General features: G+C 51.5%; 3 protein-coding genes across 8 annotated transcripts; 2 read left to right on the forward strand and 1 right to left on the reverse strand.

Moving 5' to 3' along the window:
* Positions 1–320: 320 nt before the first annotated feature.
* Positions 321–3,485, forward strand: ANAPC15 (anaphase promoting complex subunit 15). Of its 4 annotated transcripts, none has more exons than XM_036904253.2 (5): positions 321–428; positions 1,823–1,952; positions 2,490–2,549; positions 2,862–2,999; positions 3,150–3,485. In XM_036904253.2, the coding sequence occupies exons 2-5, from the start codon at positions 1,833–1,835 to the stop codon at positions 3,207–3,209; spliced, it is 378 nt and encodes a 125-aa protein (XP_036760148.1). In that variant the 5' UTR covers positions 321–428; positions 1,823–1,832; the 3' UTR covers positions 3,210–3,485. The 4 variants fall into 4 exon arrangements, with proteins under 4 accessions (XP_036760148.1, XP_036760149.1, XP_036760145.1 ...); XM_036904254.2 differs by lacking the exon at positions 321–428 and adding an exon at positions 833–968; XM_036904250.2 differs by lacking the exon at positions 321–428 and adding an exon at positions 1,595–1,684.
* A 150-nt stretch (positions 3,486–3,635) lies between these two features.
* TOMT (transmembrane O-methyltransferase) lies at positions 3,636–8,766 on the reverse strand. 3 transcript variants are annotated; one of them, XM_036904243.2, is made up of 4 exons: positions 8,403–8,766; positions 6,226–6,500; positions 4,921–5,117; positions 3,636–4,446 (listed from the first exon to the last, which is right to left on the reverse strand). In XM_036904243.2, exons 2-4 carry the CDS (start codon positions 6,482–6,484, stop codon positions 4,126–4,128), a joined length of 777 nt encoding a protein of 258 aa, XP_036760138.2. In that variant the 5' UTR covers positions 6,485–6,500; positions 8,403–8,766; the 3' UTR covers positions 3,636–4,125. The 3 variants fall into 3 exon arrangements, with proteins under 3 accessions (XP_036760138.2, XP_057363226.1, XP_057363224.1); XM_057507243.1 differs by having other exon boundaries at positions 7,386–8,766; XM_057507241.1 differs by lacking the exon at positions 8,403–8,766 and having other exon boundaries at positions 6,226–7,195.
* Positions 8,767–8,848: 82 nt separating this feature from the next.
* LAMTOR1 (late endosomal/lysosomal adaptor, MAPK and MTOR activator 1) lies at positions 8,849–14,845 on the forward strand. Its single transcript, XM_036904255.2, has 5 exons — positions 8,849–9,014; positions 12,703–12,848; positions 13,094–13,171; positions 13,510–13,636; positions 13,981–14,845. Exons 1-5 carry the CDS (start codon positions 8,973–8,975, stop codon positions 14,071–14,073), a joined length of 486 nt encoding a protein of 161 aa, XP_036760150.1. The 5' UTR covers positions 8,849–8,972; the 3' UTR covers positions 14,074–14,845.
* Positions 14,846–14,923: the final 78 nt, after the last annotated feature.

Consider the following 14,923-nt stretch of genomic DNA (forward strand, 5'->3'; position numbering starts at 1 on the left):
AAACTGAGGGTGAGAGAGGACAAAGAAGAAGGGCGTACAATCACCCAGCGTTTCTGGAAGCTAGGAGCATACTAGCTCTCCACGGACAGAGGACAGTCCCAGCACTAACGCAGCCTGCTATCAGCTCTTTTGCAGCAAGGGTTAGAGAGCAAACACCGCCTGGGGCTAGAGGGGCAGTGTTAAATGAAGCCTTCGGGGTGGGGCCAGGCTGAAGAGGCCAATTGGCTGAGAGTTGGGGCAGGGCCAAAGGAGCAGGCAAATTCCCACCCCCAACAACGTGACTAAGGTGTATAACGCCACATCCGGTCTGGTGGGCGGGAACAGGGAAACAAAAGGAAATCAAAAGCGCATGCGTTTGTTGTGTCCGAGTTCTGGCGGGTCCTTCCGCTCAGGAACAGTGAAGTGCTTCCGGGTCGTCTCCCGGCGCGGTAAGTACACAAGGCAAGGCTGTGGCTGCTGTCTCATTGCTCTTTCTTTCCTCTCTCCCTCAGAAAAACCCTGTTCCTCTGACCCACCTCAGGGGCTCCATGTTCGGATTGCTTCCAACATTAAAGACCTCTAGCTCATTGGCTGCTTCCTCGAGACCAAGCCCCACCCCTCACTCAAAACCGTCACTCATTGGTGTCCCTTTCTGTCACCCAGTATTTTTTCCAGTTAACTGGCCCTACCCAGGCCCGCTCCTTTCACGATTAGCAACCCTATAAGGGCAAATGACTGTCCGAATCCCGCCCCTGCCTTCTTTCTGTTGGTCAGTCCCATGGTTATTATCACAATAAGCAAAGAATGGGCGGTGACTTTGAGGCAAGGGGTTGGGCTTTCCGAGCCTCGCTGTCTGGCGTCTCAGTATTCTGGGACGTGAGCGTGGACCCTCTTGTACCTTTTACACGGGCTGGGAAGTTGAGGTCCTAGAAAGGGCAGCGGCTGGCCCCGGATTAGTAAAACACATTAGAGCAAAAGCAGAATTAGACGTAGATCCTGTTAACTGCTCATCTCCTCTAGTGTCCTGTCTGGGTATCTTCCCGGAGGAGTTCTATGCCCCAACTCATTGTGTGACCTAAAGCTTAGTCGCTGCTTGTCGCTGGGTCTCAGTTTTCCTGTGAACTGAAAGGTTTCACTTCAGAATACTCTGAGACCTTCCTGGTCAGATACCTCAGCTGCTTAATCCAAGCTGAGGTTATTTGTTCATTCACATGTTAAGTTCATTTATTCAGTCTCCCATCTACTTATTTATCCATTTATTTTTGTCTTTAGAATGTCTTCTTGAACTATATTTGACCGTGGTAACCCTCCCTCTCCAATTTGGGTGTGGTTCGAGAGAGGTGATTAGTGTCCTAAATTTCTGACACTGGGTGGGGATGATATGGACAACCACAGAGGGGCAAAAAATAGGTAGTGTTCAGGGGAGGTAGAGAGAGTTATAGTAGAACCCTGTCACCTCTAATTTTGTATAATTTTGTAACTCCAGTATGCATTCTGGATTCCTATCTCTGCATTCTGTTTCAGTTCTCTTCTGTCCTCAACAACTTACAAATAGCTTTACTTATCCATAAAGTAAATTAATTATCAGAATAACTGTGAAGGTGGTTAATTGTTATTATCCCCATTTTACAGATGAGGAAACAGGCTCAGAGAGGTTAAGTGACTTGGCCAAGGTCAAACAGCTAGGAAGTGGTGGAGCCACCAGGTCTGTCAGATTCCCACAGGAAAAGGCTATTTCCCTGCTACCTTCCACTCCACCCCTTACCCAAATCAAACTGTAACCAAATATAAACTAAAACCAAACACATCTGAGAGCTAGATTCACCTGACCCTTTACCTCTAGTCTAGGAGCCATGTCCACCTTGTTCCCCTCACTCTTCCCCCGTGTGACTGAGACACTGTGGTTTAATCTGGATCGACCCTGTGTGGAGGAGACAGAACTGCAGCAGCAAGAACAGCAGCATCAGGCCTGGGTGAGTAAGGACCTGCCATGGCAGTGGAGCCTCAGTCAGGGACCCTCCCACTCCTTCACTGGCCATGACCCAGCCTAATGTCTGAGAGTTGCCCTGGAGGAGCTTTTTGCTCTGAGTTAGGAAGAATCAGGCTGACTGTTGGGGGTGGGCTGTGGTTGGGGGGCTAGGTTCTCATTTTTGTGTAATTTGCTTTGGGGCCATGGGACCTCTGGACGGATTGGAACCTAGGCTCTTTTTCGTAAAGCATAGGAATGATCATTTTGATCATCTGTTGAGGACCTGGCAGATGCCATGTTCTAGGCTGCTAGTGTTTCACTTTACTGTCACCATAATCTTATGAGGAAACCAAGGCCCAGAGAGTTTATGTAGTTGGATCAAGCTCCTAAGTAAGTGGCAAATGACAGGAGAGAAAGGAATTAAATCTTCCAGAGAACTGGAAGGAAGCTTCTCTTTCACTCTTGGGGGTGTTCTTAGAGACAGGATGGTACAGTCCCATGCCTCTGACCTGGCCCTGCTGTCCTCCCTCTTTGGTCACAGCTCCAGAGCATTGCAGAGAAAGACAACAACCTGGTACCTATTGGCAAGCCGGCCTCAGAGGTGAGTGGCTCCAAGTGGGGCCCAGGTGGACTAAAGCTCTGCTCTAATGCTGAAGGTCCTACCTCTGACCCCAGAGCAGTCAGTTGTGGTCTTCTTCTTTGTATGGCAGTCATAAAGGGGAGCTAGACAGAGTGGGTGTTGGGCCCAGCGTAAGGTCCTGCAGAACATGAGCCAGCCTGCTAGACTCCAGGGGGGAAGGGTTAGGGAGTGCGGGCTCATTTGTTGGCTCCAGTGAGAGGTTCCAAGTGGGCCAGCCTTTGAACTAGTGTGGGCAGTCTTGTAGAGCCTATAGGCTCTTCCCTGCCTCACCAGCACTATGATGACGAGGAAGAGGAGGATGAAGACGATGACGAGGATAGTGAAGAGGACTCAGAGGATGATGAAGACATGCAGGACATGGATGAGATGAATGACTACAATGAGTCACCTGATGATGGAGAGGTCAATGAGGTAGGCTGGGGTGTGGGGGAGGGCCTCTGCTCCTGGCCCCTACTGTTGACCTAAGTGGTGGGTGGGGTACAGAAACTCTGGATCCAGCCAGGGGCAGGATCTGGGACTGGGGCTGGCCGGGTGGCTGAGGCTCCTCCCCACCCACACCAGCCTCCTCTCCAGGTGGACATGGAAGGCAATGAACAAGATCAGGACCAGTGGATGATCTAGGTAGACCAGGCAGGGTGGCCTCAGGGAGATTCCACACCAGCCCAACCTACCCTGCAGCCCCTGCAGAACCAGCTGCTGCCCCAGTGCCTGGATACTCACCTTCGGGCACCTCTGCTGCTGCTGCCAGGATTTGGTTTCCTTGGTCCCTCCCAGGTCATCAATCTGCCTTTGAATCCCCAGGGCCTAAGCCTACCCCAGCTTTATGGCCAGTACCTCACCCCTTGGTTGCCAGGTATAATCTCTTTATAACTCTTTAATAAAAACACAGGACTGATATTTTTTTTCCCCATGTATATTCCCTATTTGTTGGTGGGCCCCAGAGGAATCCAATATCTTCTCTTGAGCTTTGGGGAGAAGGCACACAAGGGACTTAAGGCAAAGCTACCTGGTCATGTGGGCCAGAGCCAGGGAAGCCCAGCATAGCCCTGGCCCTGGCTCCATTGCCATTTCCTCCGGCCCAGCTTGCACCCAGCCATTCCTACAGGGCCATGAACTCAGTGTTCACTGTTTCCCCTGTTCCCACCCTGAATGGCATGGGCTGGGGAGGGCAAGCTTTCTGAGGCCCAGAGCTGAGAGGCACCTGGAGTTCTCCCAGCCAGCTTTGTTCCTATTAAGAAAGTGGATTAAGTCTCAGAGCAGAGTAGGGACTCCCATGGAGTCACTCAGAAAATCAGTGACAGAGCTGGGCTGGGAGCTCAGGCCTCTTGCCTGTCAGCCCATGGCTCTCCCTTGAAGGAAGGGTACCATGGGGCCAAACAGCCTGACAGAACTTGATGCCTCAGATCAGTGTGGAACTGGAGTGGGGCAGGGGTGGGAGGAGAGCCTCCCTAGCCATAAGCAAGGAGGGGACAGGATATTGTGAGGTCCTTGCTTGGGTGGAGGTAGGGAGTAGAGTAAGAACCCCTGGGCCTGGACCTCAACCAGGCCCTGTGTAGGTGAGCTGGGCTATGCCGTCCTTGATGGCAGGGAAGTCTGGGAGGCCAGTGTGGTGGAGGCGGCATCGGTAGTGGCCACAGCTCTTGGCGTACTGCAGGAAACGGGGTGCACCAGGGAAGAGCACATGGTCAGCCAACACAGTGGCACCAGCTGGCATAAGGGCATGTGCCTCCAGCAGCTGCAGGTCCTGCAGGTAACATCGGGGCCGATGTGTCAGGAGCACCAAGTCTGCCCAGCTCAACTGGTACTGGGTTCGTAGGCATGGGATCACCTCCTCTGAGCTACCCACAATGAGCTCCACCTGTGGGGGTGGGAGGAGCTGGAGGTGAGGGTGGGAAGGATTATTCTCCCCGCACCAAACCCCACCAGGACCTGGCTTACTTTATGTTAGACCCTGGCCTAGGTTCCCATGAGTGTTCACACATTTCCTCTGACCTCAGAACCCAAGAAGTCAGGATCAGTATTGTGATTTCCAGTCTGCCAGTGAAGAAGCTGGGATTCAGAGGATAAGTGCTTTGCCCAAAGCTAACAAGAGGCAGACTAAGTTTTGGACCTGGACTTGCTGGGTTCCAGAGACCTTCCTCTTAATTGCTGCTTTGTTGTTGAACAGCAAATATCTGTAAATGACTTAGGACAGGACAGGACAGGAGCTCACACCCTCCAGAGTCCCCTAGCTGCTTCCTCCCCTTGGTGGGATTCCCCCAATGGAGACGCTTGTCTAGGGCAAGGCCTGGGATGGCAGGGAAGAGACAGGGTTGAGGAGGTGGGGGCTGACCGTGCGCTCGTCGAAGCCAGCCAGGCGGATGAGTTTTTCGGCCACTGCTGCTGTTCGTTGGTCCTGCTCCACAGTAAGGAGGCGGCCCCCAGGGGGCAGGGCACGGGCTATGAGCAGTGTGGAGTATCCACAGTAAGTGCCCAGCTCCAGCACACAGGCAGGGGTCTTCTCCTCCACCAGCTGCATCAGGATCTGACCTATGGGGGGAGATGGCTGCAGGGCCCCCAGTAGAAAGGAATCTCAAATGCCCACCTGCCTCACTACAGCCCCCAACTAGCTGGGGTCTAATCTCGTTAGCCCCAGGTTCCATACTGCCCTCCCTCACTGCCCTTCTAGAGTTGCCTCCTTCACTCTAGTCTTCACACCAGCCACTAGGATTTTCCTAACAAACAAATCTGACCCTATCATTCCCTGGGCTCTATGATTCTAAAGGCCTTGGATTGAATTTGGGATTCTTGATATTCAGGACCTTCTTGGACCTGATCCTATTCTACCTTTCCAGTTTCAGCTCTCAAATTCTTCCCACCTGTAGCCTACACCCCATCCCAAACTGTGCCCAGAGTTAACCATGCTCGTTCATTCTTTTGTGCTGCATTTGTACCCATGACTAGCTTTGCCCTTCCTCACCTCTGTCCTCATTATCTGGCCAATTTGAAAGTGATCCTTCTATCAGTTCAAATTTTGCTTCCTCCAGGAAGGCCCAGGCAAAAACAACCACCAGGCTTCTGAAAGACCATCTTCCAGGCTCTGGAGAGACCTTTGCTAAAACTTCCAGTTTCATTCCCTATTGTTTTATTTGTTCAATGTCTTTCTCTCCTTGGAATTGGATGAATTTCTTTAATAAGAGTCTAAAAGCCCTTTTGCTGGGAGCTGGGGCTCAGACAGATCCAGGCAGACAGCTACCATGAGTGGGATGTGGGAGCCTCCATGGTGGAGAAGGAAGACTCAGACACAGATAATTATGGGTTATCTCCCTTAACTCCACAAAGTTATGGGTTATGTGCTGAGATGCTTATTCCCCTTGGTGTTATGCCGCCTTTGAGGCCAGCATTTTTGGCTGACTCATCTCTGTAGCCTGTACCTCTTTCTCCCCCAGTACCCTGCAGATGCTGGGTACAAAAGAAGTGGCAGGAAATGTTTGCTAGATGAATGAGTAACCTTACCCAGCCTCATCAGAGGAGATAATAGAAACCCAGAAAGTGTAAAAAACCTGCCCAATTCACCCAGTAAGTCAGAAGCAGATCCCAGATATTTCTTTGCCATCTTGAGGGTGCTTCCTGGAGCAGAATGCTAGGGAACACTGACCTTTGACAGGCCCCATATGGCTCAGGTACTCGCAGTGGCTGCTCCAATGGTCCAGGGTGGTAAGGATGTGACTGGGGTCCCCAGGCAGGGCATGGGTGAGCACATAGCTGAAGGCCCGCTCCTCAATCCGCAGCCCCGACAGGCAATCTCGGAGGCTCCGTAACAAGACCTTGCGCACCAGCAGTCGGAAGTAGTGCCGGTACCGCACCAGCAATGTCACCACGAGGGGCAAGAAGGCCAGCGCAATGGCAGGGGACATGGTCCCTATTTGGGCCCTGGGGTGGAGGGAGGCAGGGAGGGAAACCCATGCCCACCATTTGCTAGTCATTTGTGCAGCCCTTACCAGTAGCAGTTCTCTATATTTTACAAATTATGGTTCAGAAAGGCTGACTTTCATCCACAGTCACATGGCAGAACTGGGATTTGAATGTGAGCTGGTCTGATTCCAAGCCCATGTACTCTCAAGGACTCCAAGCTGGTCTAAGTGCATCCAACCGCAAACTGTCTCTACCCACTTCTGACTCCTGGTCCTGTCTTCACTTTACTTTCCTTGTTGACCTTCATCTCTGTAGTCACCCTTTCCTCAGGACCTCTCTCACCAGTTCCCCTTTGAGATATCCTCCCCCATCCTTACCCCTTTCCTGCTTGGTTTCTTCTGGCCCACTAATGTGTAGCAAAAGAGCACAGCTTTGTAGTCAGAAACCCCTTCAGTCACTGTGCTCTGCTTCAGTAAAAGGCAAGAAAAAGACATTCCATAGTGTAGTAGGATGAACTCTCTTTCCACCCCAGGATTCCCTCTATCTGCTCTTCCCTGGGGTGGGAGGAGTCCTTAATTCTAAATTTCTTCTCCAGTCCTATCTCCTCTCCCCTGCATTCCCCTCTTCAGTTTTCAGAATTCCCTGCACAGGCTTGTACACACACATACACACAGCACACCATTCAGGCCTCTTCTCCCAGACTCCCTAAACGGGTTAAGTGCCCTCTCCTCTCCTGTGCCCTGAACCATCCTCCCTTCTCCTCCAGATCTGACACTTGTGAGGCTCCTGATGGTGGTGGGAACTAAAAATGAAAGCAAGAGTGTATGAATGGATGTGAATAGGCGAATGATGGTGAGTCTGAAGTGGTGTGCTTGGGAACCCACACTCAAGAGCCCTGCTTACCTGGGCTGGAGGCTCCTGCTTGGGGAAGACCAGAGCATAGGACAGGAGGGGGAGTCCTTGGAGGAAGAGAACCCTGAGGCAGACTGGATGTCCTCTCAATTATTGATGGTGAGGCTGCTGCTGTCACCTGAGACCTGCAGTTCAAGTTACTGGCCACAGGAACAAGCTGGAACTGACTCGTACCCTTCAGGAGCCCTGAGAGAATTTACAGAACTCCAGGGTCTTGATTTGAAGGATAAGAGCTGCTGGGTTTGGTGGCTTCTCCTTCAACCTCTTGGATCAGGACATGGTTCATAGTGTGAGCCAAGGTGATAGACTGCAATTTACTCATTAATTCAAAATTAAAGTTTTGTCTAAGGAAGTTCCAGGGCTTGGGTCATGGAGTCCTATCCTGTCCCTGTCCGCCAAGAACTCCAAGTTTGGTAGAAGAGACTGACCCAGAACAAGACAATATAATGTGTTGCTCCATGTATACAGGGACATTTAGCTGTTTTGTGAACTGCTGTGTTTTATCTGTAGATAGAACAGTGTGTCAGTGTGTGTCACATCACAGATACTAAATACTTGATTCAGTAAGTGAATGAATCAACATTGGATTGAGTACAGGTCGCTGAAGATGATTATAGAGCATGGGGGCAGAAATGACAATCAGAATATTGTACTGTGTCATGAAAACAACACAGGCCTGGTGGGGAGAGAGTGTGCCAGGTCACATGTGCAAAGGCCAGGAGGACAATCAGGAAACTGTGTTTCCCTATGGCTGGTGAGGCATCCTGGCAACCTCTCCATCATACCACCACCACCCACCCACCCCAAACCAGGGAGAGTGGGAATTAGGTGTCAGGCTCTGCAAGATCTTTAATGACAAACTTGGGCCTGTGTTCAGGGTCCAAGGGTTAGAAATGGGGTGATTTTTAAGAGCATCGTTAGATTACTATGTCGGCTGTAAAAACGCTGGATTTAAGAGAAATGCCAGAAGACAAGGAGATCAGTGAGGTGGCCTCTATCTCCTCTTACCAGGATTCAGATCCACTCCACCTTAGTTTGTGAAGGTATAAGGCCCCTTCTTCCAGTAAGTCTCAGTTCCCCAGTCCCTAGACACCCTCCATGTGTCCCCTAGGCTGCCTGCTCTTAAGAGTGCAAGATCCCACTCTCCCCTCGCATGGCATTTAGAAGAGCATTTCATGACGGCATTCGGTATAAGCTCTCTCATTGGCCCAGAAAGGTAGCCTGGCAGTTGCAGGACTATATAATACGACTCACAGGAGGGGCACTACGGCCCGCGGCGGGGAGCTAGAGCTCGGACACCGGGGAAGAGGGTAAAGTCATGTGATCCCCTCAACCTTCCTCGTATCACGTGTCTCCCATCTGCCGCTCGGGTGTGCCTTCCCATTGGCTGGCGATGATCACGCGGTGGGGGCGGGCCCGGAAGCCGGGCTTGCTGCGGCCGCGAAGAGGCTCTGTGAAGAAGTAGGAGCGGCGGCAGTATTGCTTGCGAGAGGCAGCCAAGGGTCATGTGACCGGAAGGGCTCCCGACGGACGCCGTCCCTCCTCGGCGCCGTTTGAGCGCCCCGCCAGACCCCGGCCATGGGGTGCTGCTACAGCAGCGAGAACGAGGATTCGGACCAGGTGCGGCCACAGCGGGGCTCGGGAATAAGGCTGAGACTCTGGGGCATGGGAATCAGAAAAAAGCCTGCCGAAGAAGGGGAGCTGGTGTGTGGGGCTCTCTCAGTACGGAGGCCGGGAGGAGACAGATTACAGAGGGGACACCGGGCTAGGCTTCTACCCCAGTTAAAGCCCCAGTTCTCTCTACACAGTCCCCGCGATGGGGTGTGCGGGCAGCCGCCTATCCTTTCTCCCATCTCTTTCCTTCCTTTAAACCCTTAGAGCTTCCAGGACCCGCAGTCTAGGTCCCGGGGAAGCACTGCCTGCCCAGTTTCCTGTGCCTTTGTGCCTCTATTAGCGGGCTTTGTGAATCCATTGTAGAGGTGGGTAAGCTGAGGCACTGATTAGTTTGTTCCGAGATGAACCAGAAATCTGTGTATCCTTGGAGAGGGAAGGTCACTGCTGGTGCGGGGTCAGAGAAGGCCTCTGGAAGTTGGTGGCATTTGAGTTGACCAGTTAAAGAGTTAACAGAATGAGAACATCGGGACTTGTGGGAAGTTGGGAAGCAGTAAATGAGAGTAGATTGAAATAGCGAGATGGAATGGGGAGCTCAGTTTGGCCTGTTTTAGTGCAGCTTTCGCCTTTAACTGAAAGGGGGTCTAGTACTGGGAATTTGGTTGTAGATCTGATTCTTTTGCAGAAAGGGTTAGAATGAGGAGATCTGCCCAGGTTTTTTTTTTTAAGTATAGTTGATATACAATCTTACGTTGATTTTATGTGTACAATACAGTGGTTCAACAGTTACCTACATTATTAAACCCTCACCCCAACTAGTGCAGTTACTATATGTCAACATAGGAAGATGTTACAAAATTGTTGTCTGTGTTCCCCATGCTGCACTACCAGAGACCTGTTGTGTTTTAAATTCACCCTCTTCCTCAGTGCATTCTGACTTTTTGCCACACTTTAATCCTTGCCCTGCCCGCCTGACCTTTTTTGAGGAAGAGGGACCTTTCCAAGGATGAATTCTCAAGCTGTTGGCCACTTAACTTTTTGATTACTTCTAAGCTTTGGTTCCACATTTCAACCATAGTAGACACAGACAGCAAAAAGATTTCAGCAAGTAGCTCACAGTCTAGTGGGGAAGATGGTCACAGGCATGGATTAATTATATCACCCATATTTGGGAAGCAGCCCTTTCTCCAGTGACTCACATGAACCTATTTTAGGTTAAGGACTTAAGCTTGCAAAAATGTTTGTATGAGAGGCATGGGTGGCTCCTGGGCCTTACTAATTATCCAGATACGGAAATGAACACAAACCCATATTTCTTATACCTTATGTTAGGCATGCTTGGTGCCCAATACCTTTCACTTCACTCCAGCCTCTTAAAAGAAGGAAACAGTATTCCCTGCCTACTGGGAAAGTTGTGGTCTAGTGGTAAATTGTCCCATAAAGTATAATACAGACTTTCGCACAGAATCAGTCAAGAAGGGTTAATACCTTACGAGAAAGGGTATCAGCTTCTAGCTGGGAGAGCTGGGCTTGCTGCTCTCCTGAATCTGCCTCCCCTTGATGGACTCTCACTTCTGTTTCTAACTCCCAGAGATAGCGCTTGATCAGTGCTGAATGAATTGAGGCCTCATGTGGCAAAAGTCAACTTTACCTCATGTATAAGCCATAATCATTCACTATTTCAAAGTCCCTCTTTTCACCTCTTGGGCAGGCCCTTCTCTCACTCTCATCTCTGCTTCTTTGTTAACTGTACAACACATTACAATTTTCAAAGGCCTTTTACACTTAATCTCATTTGACTCTTGCCCAACATCTGTCACACTCGTATGGGTTATGTGTGTTTAAAGGTGGTGAAAAGTTCAGAGAGGCTAAGTGAGATTTAGCCAAGGTTACAAAGCAGAGAAGTGCCATAGCCAAAGTGCTTTGATACCAAGCCATGTGCTCTCTCCATTGGGCCAAGCTGTCTCTTTCAGCTGTGTTCACAGACCAGATGTCTAGTCATTTCCAGGTCACATTTGTGTCTGTGCTAGGGTGGACGGTGAAACCCCAGCTTCTGGTTTGACATTGACTTGGGGACAAACATTGGTGAGAAAAACCTCCTCCCATGCACCACTCACTCTTTGGGGGTGGGGTGTTACTTGTCCACTCTAATTGGGGGTAGCATGGCCTCTTCTGCAAGTCTAGGTCTCAAGAAAAGAACTGTGTTCTTGAAGAATCCCCTGAGAGGGGAGAAACTGCTCTGTCCTGCAGGAAAATGTAAATTGGGACTTGGGGAAGGATGACGCATAGGAAGCACACTCAGGATCCATTATGGAGCCAGGTTAACTCAGAGATAGTTTAATCTTTGGCAAGCATTTTGTCTGTCTAGCCCTTTAATACTTATCCTGTTTTGGCGGGGTGAGAGGATAGTGTCCAGATGTTGGGAGGAGATGGGGTAGAAGTCCACAGCCTCTGTCTCCTATTGGGACTGAGGACACCTGGTAAGCCTAGGCTTGAGAAAGAAGAGTAATGTGAACAGGCTGGGCTGCCTAAGGTGGGGCATCAGGGCAGAAGTGGCCCTCCATAAGGAGACTTGTGGAGTTGTGGGCAGGTTTGCTGGGAGCCTGCAATCGTAAAGTCTCGAGTAGGAACTGAGATAGGCCTGGAGTGGTACGCTAGGAGTCTGGTGGTCTGGCACTGAGGGTTGGTGAGTCAGCATTAGCCACGATGGGCCTCTTGTCCTTGGCTTTTTCCTGGGCACCCTTGCTTTTTATGGCTTGGATACATACCCAGCAGGTCTGCTTATCCAGTTTGCAACTGATACAAAGTCAGCAGACATTTGCAGCTGATGAGCTCAAGGCAGGGTAGTATCCAGAGAAATTAGAACGAGGGACTGAAACAGGACAAGGGGAAACACTCACAGAATTATATAGGACCTGGCAGACTTAGTTTGGTTCCAGGTCAGTTCTGGGGGTTGTGGTTATCACTGTAGCCTAGGAGTAACAGGGCTGCTGAAAATGAATGAAGTCACACGAATAGAGATGTGTGGCTTGGCATGGGAGGAAACAGCATTACTATTCACATCAGATACACCAGGTACACCAAGTTTGGTTCTGGGAGTCCCATACAAGAACATCAGAGGAGAGGGAGTGAACACCTGAGAGCTGAAGGGACCTGCCCTCAAAAATGAGCACACTTGGACTGTGTGACTCAGTGGCTGGGGCTAGGACTCCTGCCCTGAGATAATAGGAGAGGTTAAGAGAGGTTAGGCTCACTTTCTTTTGGGGCTGCACAGGGCCTCTCCATCCTGGGAGGAGGCATCCTTGTTGGAGTTGGGCCTTCTGGGGCTGCTGACTTGCATCGGTTTTCCTCTAGACCCCATTCCTCTAATTTCATGCCTCCAGTATCCTTTTTCTATTCAGGTGAAGGAATGTCTTCTGAAGCTCCTGAGCTATTACTGAATACTTGCATTTTGCCTCTGTCCGTCTGTTCTGGGCGTCTAGGACTGCTTGGTTCCACATTACATCATCTAACTCAGCTGAGCCTCCAAGGGCAGGCAGGAACTAAGCCTTATCTGACATTCCATAGAGTTGGGCACTTGGGATATTCCTGACAAAAATCTCTGCTTAAAGGTCAGAGCTGGGCTGAGAGGAGAGCACAAGAAAGGCAGGTTGGACTAAGGGCCTTGGGCTGACTTCCTACCCATGGCCTTCCCCAGGACCGAGAGGAGCGAAAGCTGCTGCTGGACCCTGGCAGCCCCCCAACCAAAGCCCTCAATGGAGCTGAGCCCAACTACCACAGCCTGCCTTCTGCTCGCACAGATGAGCAGGCCCTGCTCTCCTCCATCCTCGCTAAGACAGCCAGGTGAGCATCACAGGACCCAGCTTGAGGTGGAGCTCCTCCATTCATGTTAAAGGCTGGAATAGAGAGTGATGGGCCCAGGACATGGGGAATGGGACAGGGATGGTGGGGAGAGGTACCTCTGGGCACAGCCCTGCTCCAGTGGGCAGATGGGGACAAGTGTCAGCCCTGGAGTGGCACTTGGCAGTGAGTCCTGTATGTCCCTCTTGAAGCACCTGTCATGTCCTCTCTGCCTCCTCCTCCCAAAGCAATATCATCGATGTGTCTGCTGCAGACTCCCAGGGCATGGAGCAGCATGAGTACATGGACCGGGCAAGGCAGTACAGGTGAGCACCTGGCCAGTGTGGTTCCCTCAGGCTACCTGGGCTCCTCCCAACCCCTTGGTCCCTGATGCATCTTCAGAGCCTGGGCCCCAGTCCAAATTCCTAATTTGGGTGCAGCCCAGGAGACTTAACCACACATCTCAGGGCCTCAGTAGTAGTTCACATCAGCCCTGTTTGCCCTGACACTCAGGGGCACAGAGGCCAAGGGAGGTGGGCTTGGAGTGAGTTTGTGGTGAACTGAGGCCCCCAACACCCTGCTTCCCTGGCTTGAGGGAGTGAAGCTCACCTGGGCTGCACAGGGCAGATGGGGCCTGACTGCCACCTGCCTTCCTCTTGGCCAGCACCCGCCTGGCTGTGCTGAGCAGCAGCCTGACTCACTGGAAGAAGCTGCCACCGCTGCCATCGCTCACCAGCCAGCCCCACCAAGTGCTGGCCAGTGAGCCTGTCCCCCTCTCTGACTTGCAGCAGGTGAGCCACCCAGGGCCTACCCCGCATGTCCTCCCCACATGTGCCTCAGGAGGTAGGAGGTGGGTTAGGGAGCCTGGTAGACTGTGGGCCCCACTCACTCCTACCTCATTCTCTTGATTTTTATCTCCTCCCCTCAACCCTTAATCTCTTTCTCCCCTTTGTTCTTTTCCTTCTGTCTTTCCCATCCCTGCCTTTCCCTTTGACTTCCTGTCCTGTCTTGCCCGTTGCCACCCATCCCCACCCCTGCGTCATCCCCTCCCACCAATCCCCCTCCCCTGCCCTCTGGATATCCCTCACCCCTTCTCACTGTCTCTGCTCCTTTCTTCATGGTCCCTCCGTCTCAGGTCTCCAGGATAGCTGCCTATGCCTACAGTGCACTTTCTCAGATCCGTGTGGATGCAAAAGAGGAGCTGGTTGTACAGTTTGGGATCCCATGAAGAAAGGGGTCCTTGGATAGCTCTTCTCCTCCTCTCTTCACCCCGACTCCGCCCTGCCTCCCCTGGCCCCAGCCGCACTGTGGCTTACACAGTACCCTAACCTGCTACTAATCACAGAGAAGGAGGAGGAGGAGGAGGAGAGCAGGGCTGCAAGCCTGAGCAAGTGAGGATGGGGCAAGGGAGGGTAGGGCCATTCGGGACTGGCCTTCAGAGCTGCCGGGGGTTGGGGGAGGGCCAAAAGGACAGGTCGCTGAGGGTGTAGGTATCACTGCAGGAGTGATCACCAGGGGGCCTGTGGGGCCTCCTTCCCACCCTTTCTCTTGGCCTTGCTACTGTCCACCCTCTCCCTGACTTAGTGCTCACATGCACCTCACTAGGGTTTCTGACCAGGGTCTGGACAAGCTTGAATTTGAATGAATCGAGTTTGTATAGCACCCTGGGTTTTTACATGTTTGGGGTTTTTTTGTTTTTGTTTTTGTTTGTCACCCTCTATAAAGGAAGTGTATTCATCTGTGTGCTGGTTCCAGCCCCTCTGTCCTGCCCACCACCATTAATGCTTGCTTCTGGCTACTCAAGTCTGGGCAGCGAGATGGATGGGGGTTGGGGTAACACATTTCCTGGGGGTACTAAGAGGAATCTAAGAGGTAAGGGTTCAGGGTTCCCAGATCTTAAAGTTGAGTCTTGGCCTGGGCTAACCTCAAATTGAATGATTGGTCCCTTCTCCAGTGATGGGAACACTGTCAAAGCTGAATAAACCTGAATCTGAAGCAACTGTCACTGTTGGAGGCTGTGCCTTAGGCTCAGTGGAATTATCAACAAGTTGGGGAGGTGGGGTACAATGTGCAGGCAG

The sequence above is a fragment of the Manis pentadactyla genome, chromosome 9 (assembly GCF_030020395.1).
Source record: "Manis pentadactyla isolate mManPen7 chromosome 9, mManPen7.hap1, whole genome shotgun sequence".
NCBI classification, from domain to species: Eukaryota; Metazoa; Chordata; class Mammalia; order Pholidota; family Manidae; genus Manis; species Manis pentadactyla.